Raw genomic sequence first — 12,355 nt, forward strand, 5'->3', positions numbered from 1 at the left:
ACCTCACCTACGCACTATATTTTAGGCTTCAATTACTTCTGCTGGCTCGTGGTGAGGCACCGACTTCAGACTGGTAGAAAATTATTTTCATGGTTTTTTGTAGTCAGTTCAATTTTTTTTTTACGCTTTTTAGTGTAAAAAATCTAAGATACAATAGTTTAATGGCAACTGCTCGTCAACTTTTACTAAAGATTGCTTTTTCCGATGCAGAGACGTTCATTATTGAGGAGTCCCGGTGCTACACCACCCGTTCCATTTTACCATATGCATTACGAGGAGCATAAATTGCTTAGCAACTGTGTTAAAGGAATTAAAATTCAACCCGTGAAATACTTGTTATTGAGTAGTAACTCCGATGGTCAACTGTGGTCTTCATCCTCAGTTCCACTTCACCAAATGATGATTTTCAAGAGCAAATGCACTAGTTACTACTAAATATATCCAATTTACAATAGGTGTCCCTACAATATTTTAAGAGTTCTCTCGATTTTCTTAAAATTCAATAATCAGATCCTGGTTTGGCGCTTTGGGGACCTAATCGAAGGGATTCCTAGACGAACGAAAAAAAAACAATTTCAAATCGATTTATAAATGACGGAGTTCTGGGGTAACAAACATAAAAAATAAAATACAACCGAATTGATAACCTCCTTTTTTGAAGTCCGTAAAAAATCGTTTTGACGAAGATAGCAGGCAATTGCAAAACTTTATAGTCAAGAGATATTTATATATATACCTGGTGCCCGGAACTGCGCCCGTGGGGAATTCTTTTATCGCTATCCAGTGAGAACTAAGCAATTTTTCGGCATAAAAACCATCCTACGCCCTTCCCAGAGTCTTAAACTATCACTTTTTATCTGAATCGGTACAGCGGTTTAAGTATGAAAAGGTAACAGACACACATACAGAAAAAGTTACTTTCGCCTACATAATATTAAGGTTGGATGATGTATTGTATATGAACCGCAATAGCAGTAGCACCCATATAGTCTTGTTGATTTAATAGATTTTGTGAGTACCAAGTCTTCCTTTGTGAGTACCTTATTATTTTTTTATTTTGGATTGTAATAAAATCAATATTTGGAATCCGCGTCTATTTTTACGGCGTAGTAGATAGGTATTGTTTTTAAACTCCTGCCTGATAATGTACTTCATAAACAGTTATTTGAGATTAAAAATTACAATGCGAAAGATAATGATTAAGTACCAAGGACCTTAAAGACAGAGAGAAAATACAGCAGAGAAACAAACACATTATAGTCATCTTTATTGTACCTAGACAGACAATGACTATTGACTAGGGTGACTAACGTTAAGGCTGCAGGTACCAGTTAGTAGATTACGTACACATACCGCAAACAAAAACACAACATAGGTCCGTACTTAAAACATTAGTATGTTCGACTGTAGATATATAATAAAGGTCCGTAACGCAGTGAAAAGCAAGGCATTAAAACTCGGAATTGAAAAAGTCAATCAATGTCAATGTTAATTATGTCCGTCAGTCGGCAATCGTTAATGCATTTCGGTACATTGCTGATGGCCTCAATTGTCAGACCCAATACAGCATGTACTCATACCTACTCTGTATTACTATACGGGGCATTAATATGTATATGTACAAAGAGATAATCGACTAGTACTGGGACTGTATTAGCGCCGCTCAGCGAGATAACGATTATGTGCCTACAGAACGTGTACTGAATTACGCATATTTCAGAACTGAAGCGTAATTTAAAGGTTCACTTACTCGACCATGCATTATAAAGGTACAAAACAGTCTTTTTATCAAGTGAAAGAGGTAAAAATGGAGCGGACGGAAAGGAAAACTGCTCCATTTCTCCCACGGTATTCCTAGCCGACGTCGTCAAGTTCATCATTTATGTATAGAGCGTAAATCAGTAGGTGCCCAATAAATGTTTGATAACAATACTTCACGATAGTGTAGTAGCGAGGCGTACCTATCCGTCTAGTCTTAACAGCTATACTATAATATAGTTTAGCCTGCGATAGTTTCTTCGACGGACAGACGACGCGGCGGCGCCCGGTCGGTCGACCGCCAATAAAAGTTATGATCATCCGCGGACCGAAATGATGTAAAGTGCATTTAACCGTAAAAATCTCGATCGAATTCGATAATTTTACACGCGAGTGCACGCAGAACCCGCATACTTATATGAAGTTTCACTTTCCAGGCGCGGAGATCAGTTAGGGAATGGGAAACTTTGCTTTCTGTATATGTTTCTGTCATATTTTACCATTGAAAAATTGTATTTTTACTAGCCTATTCTTTAAAGAAGTCTGTGTTGAACAAAAACTTCTTTTTTTTACATCTTTATATTTTTATAAAACAGACAAAAGCTAGTGCTTCCTGCGTAGAATGATCCTGTACATATTCGATTCGTAGATTTACTTAGACACTTATTACAATTCCAAAGCAGAACTTTTGTAAGAAAAATCTATTAAACGCATAAGTTTTCCTCAGGGAAAGAGCTTATAGCTTTTTGAGTTCTTAACCTGTACCTAAGTAAAAGTTCGGCTGGAGTTCGAAAATTATAGGTATTTATTTAGGTACTTAATTAAAAATTCTCCTAGCGGGTTTAGATATAAATGGACAAACATAATTCAAGATGATATATTTCGATTAGAAATAAACCTTTTGGCAAGAAATAAAACAGACAACGATTCGCATTTGATGTGTTAGGTTTAAATGGTAAGAGTCAAATGCCAAATTTGATTGACCTGGGCAGGGATGATGAATAAAAGTAACTGCCACGCGACTACACTACATAAAGATTAAATAAAAACGTCACACATCACCGCAAAGCACATAAACTGTAGAAGCATAGTCAACCTAACATATAATTCATGCCACAATTTGACTGGAGTTATACCTACATTCACGTAGTTCGTAACCACGGACTGTTTGTAACGTTTTATAAACTTTGTTTCAGTTGGCCTTGTTAAACTTTGAGGGAAGCGTTTCAGGTCACGAGAAACAAAAGAATGAATAAGTACGTATAGCCGATAGAGGTTCACAGAATTTCTCAGTCTTATGCGGGGGTGTGGGAAGTTGTTTTACTACCCGTGCAAGTAGGATTAGCCCTTGTGGTTACGAGCTGCGACAATCTATTACAGATTATTTAAGGATTTCCAGGGAAAAAAAAGCAAATATTATGTGCAAGATATAATTACTTTTTACTGTCTATAATTTAAACTTTTAAGGCTGATAAATTTAAATTAAATTACTATAGTCGCTACGGCCCAAGCCCTCTCATCCTGAGAGGTGGCCTGTGCCCAGCACTGGGACGTATATATATATAGGCTGAGATGATGATGATGACTATAGTCCCTTTTTTGATTGCAAGATAATCGATCGATTAGGTATAAATAAATCTCTATTCTTTAAATCTGTTCATTTTTGCTACGTAGCTGTTGTTAAGAAGTGTTAAATCACGCTTTAATGTAACAAACAACGCACACCTACATACACTCCGTGAGCTCTTAAAAAAACCTTCGGATTTTAGAAGCATTCTTCTAGTATTGACGATGACACGCGATCGTGATATTGCTGTTCTGTTCTGTTATCTACTTGCAAAACTTTTCAAAGTTATCGTAAAAAGTTATGTAAAGAATAACCATCAGTACAAAACAAACCTTACTGTAATACTATTACGCTTATTTATCTTTTTTCTAATTTTAATACAATATGACTTTTTATCATGTAACAAATAAAACAAAATCAGCATTTTCGAATTCTTCCATCCTTAATTTAAATAGAGAACACCACGCTTTAACACACTACTTTTGTTTGGAAGTATATAGAGCTGTTATACTGTGTCTACTTCTCTTGGGTATGTCAAATTAATTTTTTTGGTCTGCTTCGTTTAATATTTTTTTAATGTACTTTTAGAAATCCTCGTTGCTCTTGAACCTCATTAAAATATTTACAATATTTAAATATTTGAATCTTTCAGCTTCTTTAAAAAAAAAATATTAATAATTTCCCGTTATTGGCTATTTACAGAAATACCCTATTTAAGTTTACTGCCTACGAAATCAATTTTCAAAAAATAAACTAAACAAATAAGTGGTGGTTTTAACTGCTCTATATAAATGAATGAAAACACAACGAGTGCACTCTCCGCGTGATGGATTGCTACTAAGTCAAAAAGACAATTGTCATTATCTAGTAACGAATCCTTCCGATTTCCCCCGAAACCCGAAGGTTTTCCTAAGAGCTCACGGATTGTATCTGGAATTTATGTCATGAAAAAATAGCACTAAGATTTTTCGCGTTGATCAAAATAGTGGAATGGAAAAGGTAACCATCGAATAGGTTGAAATGGTAAAACAAAATGCAGCGGAAGCTGATTGGACAACAACGACAAATTGAGGGCGAGTCAATTCGTTTCAGTCCAATTGGCCGGATATCGTTTATGTTCCCGATGCCATATCGCGCTATATTCTGTATGGCGTAGGGATACGGGTGGTAGCTGAGCACCGGTGTTTTGTTCTGATAGATAGGAATCGGAAGAAGAATCGATAATCGACACTATTTTATCTAATCCTTTACATTATTTTCATAGTAATATTTTACGATAAGGGCGTACTGACATATCAAGGAGGTCTGATAATTACACGTACAAATTTTCGACCGCGTTTTCGCTCGGTTTCGTATCAGTTTTGTTGTATATAAAATTACGACAGCAGTCACTGGAACATGAACGAGGCGAACTATCTATGTATTTACGAACCTAGCTAGGTGCATTCTGAACTTATCACCTTATATCTTTAAATGAGCAATTCTTATTATTCTTAGTTATATGCAGGTGGTAAGACCTTGTGCAAGGTCCACCCGGATTGCTACTACCATCTTGCTCGTTAATCCTGCCGTGAAGCAGCAGTGCTTGCACTGTTGTGTTTCGGCGTGAAGAGTAAGACAGCCGGTGAAATTACTGGCACTTGAGGCCGATCTTAGGCTCTAGGTGGCAATTTGCAATCGGTGTTGCAGATGTTTATGGGCGGTGGTGATTTCTTTCCACTTGCTCGTTTGCCATAAAAAATAGGGGCTATCGGGAATGTCTAATACGATTTGAAATTTTTTTTTGGGGTTTTTGGAAGACGAACAATCTACCTTGAATTTTAAACCCCGACTGGTGTTATAAGTTTGAAACCTGTGTGTCTGTGCGTCTGTCTGCCTGTCTGTGGCACCGCAGATCTTAAACGGGTGGACCGATTTTTTATTTGAAATTAGGTTTTCTAGCGATGTTTCTCAGATATCTTTTATCAAAATCGTTTCAGTCGGTTGCGAAACTGAAGTGGCAGTGGGTGGGGCACATTGCTCGCAGGACTGATGCCCGATGGGGTCAGAAGGTGCTCGATCCATCCATCCATTTTCCAATCCATTCTATCCACCCATTTTTTAATTTTTCTTATTCTTTGCCTCTCTATGTTCAGTTAAGTTTTACTGTTAAAGATTATTTAAATACGTATCTTCTCAAAAATTTATTGAATCAGGCGTTAATTTGCGGAGGTCCTTTTCTAAAAAACAGTTCATTAAGGGGCTGTTTCACCATCCATTGATTAGCGTTAACCGACGGTTAAATGTGATGCCGTCTCCGTCTATTCGGACAAAACAAATAGAGACGGCATCACACCTAACCGCTAGTTAACACTGATCAATGGATGGTGTAACAGCCCCTAAAAGTAATAAATAGGTCAAGTGATATGAATTTTAACATTTAACTAAATATTACAGTTAGATACTAACTAACATATATGAATATCACAATACGCTGATGTTAAACAAACGATGTGTTTGAGTGTAAGATATCATTTCACTGACATATTATCTTTGTATGTTTATCATACACATTAAAAATTAATGCCCGCTTTAGTAAATACCTACCTACTTATTGCGCGTAATTTAATGAGTAGGTACAGTCGCGTGCAATTAATATGTTAACGTGTCCTCATTTCCAAAAATATGTACACGCAATATTATAAGTATCCAAAATTTGACATCGAAATAACGTTTTTTTTTAAATACATATATATATATATATATGGTTACTATATTGTGGCAATTTGGCGTTGTTTAGAAATTGCCACCAATAGGTATTTAAAAAAAATGGAAATAACTACCGTGTAAATTATTTTAATAGAAATTGGATACTTAGTTTAAAAAAACCTTGAGTATGTAAACTTTAGGTAATGAGGAAACGTTTACATATGAAAGCGCGTGACTGTACTTATTAAATATTAATGACCGAGACTGTACATAAAAGGCAACGGATAAACATACTTATATAGTAAATACATACTTAAATACATATTAAACATACAAGAGGCGTATCAATATTGTACTTGCATAGTAGGCATTACAACATTGCTATAAAGTTGTGGGGTTAACAAATATACTGCCATGCCGTGCCATATGAAATACAACTGTACTTATTAAATATTAATGACCGAGACTGTACATAAAAAAAAATACACAATATGTATTGTACACACAGATTATATGCACAGTACAAAATCAATATTTATTTAACTTTCGTTTCAAAAAATTTTAAAAATAGATCAGCGATGTCGAAACCTATGCTTTAGGTACATAGGAATAAATATCACTGCACCCCGGAAGTCTTTTTCGCCTGTTAACGCCTTCACTGTGGAGACCACATTATATATAATATATGCGTTTTCGTAAGTTTTTGTAACTTTGGTAACTGTACTCGATAGGTACCAATAACTTTACCATAGTTTTACATAAAACGTGCGCGATATGATTTCATTACCGTGCGCATATGGGGCACCGTAACGAAATTATGGTGATAGAGGGGCGGCGTCGCTTCGCAGCCGAGCTAAATAAAGTAAAGCTGAACGTGCGAATACAAGGTATTGCAGTTAAGTACATTCCAAGTAACTCATCATAAGCATAAATATAAACATTACAACTCAGCCCTTTCCCGCGGAGTTTGCGCACTAGCGCTTCTTCCTTAACCTATTTTGTACGAGATACAATTCAGGACTTTGGGTAGTATCTCAAGAGTAAAATTTCGCTCGTATTGAGTCCGTAGTATATATTTATTACAGGCCATTGGCTCTACGGTTTACGGCTGTTTTCGCACGAAAAAGTCGTTTATGATTTAAGATCGTGCCCATGCTCAATGTACACAAACGGCAAGCCCCTGATTCAATATTTTTATAGTTATTGGTAACGTAAAATTATAGCAGTTGTGTTAATTAATTCATTTTGACATAGGTGCTGGACGGTTGTTTCATGCTCGGTATCAATATGAAAAATCAGAGATGGGATATTCATAACAATAACACCGACGGAAATGCCGGCGTGTCAATAACAATGTAACGAACGACGAGCGTTGTTAGTAGCGAGGGATATATTTTACGACAAGCACACAATCAGACCCATGAATCGGATTTAGACCGCCAGTACCTACTCGTACACCACCTACGTTATTATACGGACACGAGTAGGACAAAGCGGTGAAATGTTGTGTGACACAATCTATCACTCAACACAATGTTTGAATTGCTACTGAGGTAGACGTGGGGAATCAAGTCTCGATTGATATTAAACGAGAAAGAACGATGTTGAGAGACGGAACGGTAGCATAATCACGCCGATTACTTCGGAACTTTCTGGAGATTCAACTAATTGAACTCGATTTGTCTGATGTCATTTAACTAAATTTGTTTCTAATTGTTTGCAGCGTTTAACGTCAACGCTAGTCCCAGTTCTTGGAGCTATAACAAAAATGGATTTGACCGCTTATTGATGTGTTTTTAACATTTTAGAACCTAATAATATTTTTTAAGTAGTCAAACGAGTAGATCACGATTGACGTTTGCTAACAGCTACGAGCTAACAAGTAATACAATTCGCAGAGCGTTGACAAATTCCATTAAACTGGTCGCATCTATCTGTGAAGTAAGATTAGGAAATTGGTAAAACTTCGCTAAACTTACCCCTGTACTGACTAGAGAAAGCATAATCCGTTCGTTAAGAGCGAGCGTCTCCCCCTGCTTCATTTTGATGCGCTTCTTATCGAGGCACTTCATGGCGTACATCTTGCCCGTGTCCGCTTTCCGACAACCGTAAACCTAAAACAAGATTCCACATTACGATATAACGCTAAGTTCGAAAGACTTTTCAGCGTGGCTTGGTGCATTTCCAAATATATTCCAGTTACACATTCAAATAGTACCGAACGGTTGGAATAAATTTATTCTTGTGGATTTTGCATAAATATGTGTAAATATTATTATTTTCATATCGGAATACAAAAGATACAGCTTAATTTATTCGGAAAGTTTTGGTTCATTATCTGTAAGAAATTTTAAGCTCAAAGCTAAAGACTGTCTAGAAAGCTAAAGCATTCAACCCATGTGTGAATGAAGACGTGATTAATTTTCGAAGTGTGTAATTTCTATATGTCAATCAAAGTATGTTTTATACATTCAAATATTATTAGTCGACAATTATTTTCACTGTTTATCAAAACCTTACAGCAATACATCGTTTATTAATTAGCTATATGTTGTCTTATATTTCAACATTATGTAAGTAAAGCACATTTGAAATTAAGAGTAACAGAACTCACCTCGCCGAAACCACCTCGACCGATGATACGATGTACGCTAAAGTCATTCATTGTTAGCTGAATGTTTAATTCTAAGTTTTTCCATTGGCAAAACCTTGTATATTTATCACTGCAACAAACGTCAGCTTCATTATTTACAACTGTTGCGTATTACGATATAATTATAGTGGATAATGAACTGTTAAACTGGAAACCATCAAATCATAAATATGCAGATTAATAATGATAAATTATTTACCTTTCTAAGAAAATTTTAAACGGCTCTCCTCGTAAATGTTGAAAAATTTCCTCGATATATGGCTAAAACAAAAAATATATATTTAATTCATAATTTTCAATGCATTTCCACGAGATTAATTATTATTTGTGATTTAAATAGCGCATATTAATTTACCTCAAATAGATTTGGCGGCACTTCATGCTTCATTAAATATTTTTGTACATGTGCTACACATTCTTTGGAATAATCCTGCAACAATGATATCGACATTATTATATTTAATAGTGACGACAAACAAAGAATAATAGGCAATATGATAAGTCATGATAGATAATTACATAACTTTCTGCCCTGAGAGTTACGTAACGAAGTGAATTAGTGGTGGATAAATATCAGTTACGTACGTTATTACTCGTAGATCGTGGAGGACTTGTTAGAGACAATAAAGTAGTATCGTCGGTTGAAAGACTAATTGATTTCAGACGCCATTTTGTGAAACTTGCAGGACAATAATCTCTGTTTTATTTTTCGAAAAAAAAAAATACTACCTCCTTTAATAGACTTACATATTTTTTTGCAGCATATCAATAAACAACTTTATTATTCTGACAATATATATAATGAAAAAAGGTCCAATGACAGAACCAAAACCGTGGTGGAAAAACGAAATGCCTTAATCGACATACCTACACTTCAAGAATCATCGAGAATCAAGTCCTTAATTTAGTCTTACGTTGTGTCGTTTAGATGAATGACGGCGTCAGAAACGAGACCTGTTTTGCTGTACGTACTATATAAGCGCCAAAAAAGTGCTTAAATTTTTGTAAACACAGCTCAAACAACGGAGAAAAATGCACTGATTCAAAACATGTAAGTAGGTATATAACTCAAAAACGTCGCTTAGATAGCTGGCACTACATGGAGTAAAGGAATAGCCATGATGATTGTATGTAAGTAATTGAAGGTTCGAGCGGCGGCACTGGGCAGCCAGCCAACAGTGTCCACCGACAAGGCACATTATACAAACACCCGTCACTTCGACCGGATGAAATACTCAAGGCCGATGATACTGAACTAAAAATTTTACAACCTAACGACGCACCACAAGTCAATAATGGCGTGGACAAATATCTCATATCATAATTGCTCAAATATTGATGCATCAATGTATAATATCACTCGCCACAAAGATATTGAAAACAATTTTACGATTTCGAGGAATTTACTCTGGTACGTACAGCCCGTGGTACGTAAGCGTAGCGGTGACCGTTGAGGGGCAGAATACAAAATAAAGAATCGTAGGGGACTGAGCGATGCGCGGGGCGGGCGGGCCTGGCAAGCGTAAGCGCTGATTGTCGTACACGACTGTCACATGCGCAGAAATGAACGGTTAGCTTACACTTACGTACCGCGGGCTGTATAAGTAGCAATTGTCTTTACAAGCTTTTATTTGGCTTACAACGTTCGTATATTGTTTGTAAGTTTGTAAGTCGTGGGTTCAAAATTTGCAAATCATCGACCACTTTTTGGTATCCAGCGATAAATAAATATGTCGTTACTTTTAAAGCTTTCATTTACAATTCTAACCATACACAATAGTAACAACTGGATCATTGATAACGAATAAAGGCATACGCCACGATTCATGATAGCAGCAACTCCCCCCGAACACGTGATCGCACACGTTGGGCCGGCTGCTTGGGATTAAGTTCGTTATTGCGGAGTGCGGTGCGGACGCTTCGTAATTTCGCCCGGGTTGCATATAAGGCTTGTCGTTCGGCTTCAGCTTAGGTAATCAGTAAGCTGTCGTTCAAAATGTCGTAAAATCTGGTGCCATCTGAATCTACCATTGCCCTGTTTGATGCATACGGGTAAAATTATTATATACCTAATGTATACTCACATGTGAGTGCGCTAATAATTCTTTCATTATAAAATTGTCATAAATATCCCTTGCGATCCGCCGCCTCTCTTCGGGACATTCTTGTTTTTCATATAATTTAATCTGCGGAAATAATAATTTTTAATAAAACTAGCACTAGTATAGCAAAAAAAAACGCATAGCGATGTAAGTTACCAATTTACCTCTTCGTAAAACTTTAATTGTGGCACTGGTTCTTCTGACGTCTGTTCACAGAATTCCTTAAATAATAGATAACCTGCAACAAATTGAAAAAAGGTACGCTCAGCATAAACGTGTTAAGTAATCGTCAAATCATTGAAATGAATTGAAGGCTTAATTTACACACTTGAGTGCTACTCGTAACGGGTGATTAGCATTCGAATGTTAAGATATGGTAGCGTACGTTTACGTCAAACCATCAATATCAAATCACAGGTGGTACGCGTCTGGTTTGTAAGGTCTTAGGTTGCTTAGGCTATTGTCTACTCCGTCTACGTATCTAACCGACTGGGTTGTCCATGTCCACGGAAATGAATCTGATAACTATTAACCAAAATAAAATTTTGCACTTAGATTAGGTTCTTCAAAACATAACTAGTACTTTTTTATCCGTCAACCTTAATGGAAACTTTTTTTTTTTCAGGTCAAATTAAGCAATCCTTAATGCATGGTAGGTACACTAGTGCAATATATTCCTAATTTACAAGCAGGTTAATGAAGTTATTTAAATAAACCAATTTGATGTTAATTACAATACAATAAAATAACTCATCATTGTACACTACAAATAATAAGCAAAAAAAGGGACTTTTTTTTAATTTGTCACGTCAATGTTATGCATTGCATTGTACACACAAAACACATAAAAAGAACATATTATACATATGTATCATTCCACACTGATGAAAATCAAATGTATTTAATAATATTCGTCAATCCGATGTGAATGACAGAAAAACAGAATGATGGACTGAACTGACGCCAGAATGGGCGTGTAACTGTTGGATGTCTTACGTTTAGTTTGAGATTGGCTCATTTAGTTACAGATGTCAAACGGACTTTACGATAACGTCATCTATCATAGCGATATTCCACCTGTCAGGCAGACAGCCCTCATGGCGAGTGTGACTCGCTCGTCTATCTATATCCCGTCAAAAATAATTTGTTCAGAAATTAGAGCACAGGACGTCTTATTTTGGAGTGATAATCTAAGTCTACATTGACCGTCAGTTGATATTTATTTATGAAGAAAAACAACATTGTTTTAGACTATCGCGGTCATTACTAATTTTATGATTTAAATTCGGGTCTTTGTTCCACGTACCTTGATTTTAGAGAAGCTCGATATTGCGGCACAGTTGCATGCGTCATGATCACGAGACGACTAGAGAATAATGTTTGAGAATTGAAGAATCAAGGTACGCGGAACAAAACCCGAATTTAAGTCATAAAAAATAATCATAATCAATATTTAATCAAATAATCAAAATAATAAAATAAATAAGTAATAATAATTATTAATAATAGTGATAGTAATTATTTTAATCATATTTATATGTATTTTCTTTCTTTCTTAAAAGAAGAAAAACAATTTTTAATTAAAAT

The 12,355-nt window shown here is 35.8% G+C and overlaps 1 protein-coding gene across 2 annotated transcripts in view; it reads right to left on the reverse strand.

Moving 5' to 3' along the window:
• Positions 1–12,355, reverse strand: part of Gprk1 (G protein-coupled receptor kinase 1) — a 68,210-nt gene that overhangs the window by 11,787 nt on the left and 44,068 nt on the right. For both annotated transcript variants that reach the window (XM_074100694.1, XM_074100693.1), the window contains exons 3-8: positions 10,933–11,006; positions 10,751–10,852; positions 9,022–9,096; positions 8,866–8,927; positions 8,628–8,736; positions 7,993–8,127 (exon numbers count right to left, since the gene is read on the reverse strand). In XM_074100694.1, the coding sequence (XP_073956795.1) occupies positions 7,993–8,127; positions 8,628–8,736; positions 8,866–8,927; positions 9,022–9,096; positions 10,751–10,852; positions 10,933–11,006 (557 nt within the window). The remainder of the gene's footprint in view (positions 1–7,992; positions 8,128–8,627; positions 8,737–8,865; positions 8,928–9,021; positions 9,097–10,750; positions 10,853–10,932; positions 11,007–12,355) is intronic.

This window comes from Choristoneura fumiferana, chromosome 17 (genome assembly GCF_025370935.1).
Source record: "Choristoneura fumiferana chromosome 17, NRCan_CFum_1, whole genome shotgun sequence".
Lineage (NCBI taxonomy): Eukaryota > Metazoa > Arthropoda > Insecta > Lepidoptera > Tortricidae > Choristoneura > Choristoneura fumiferana.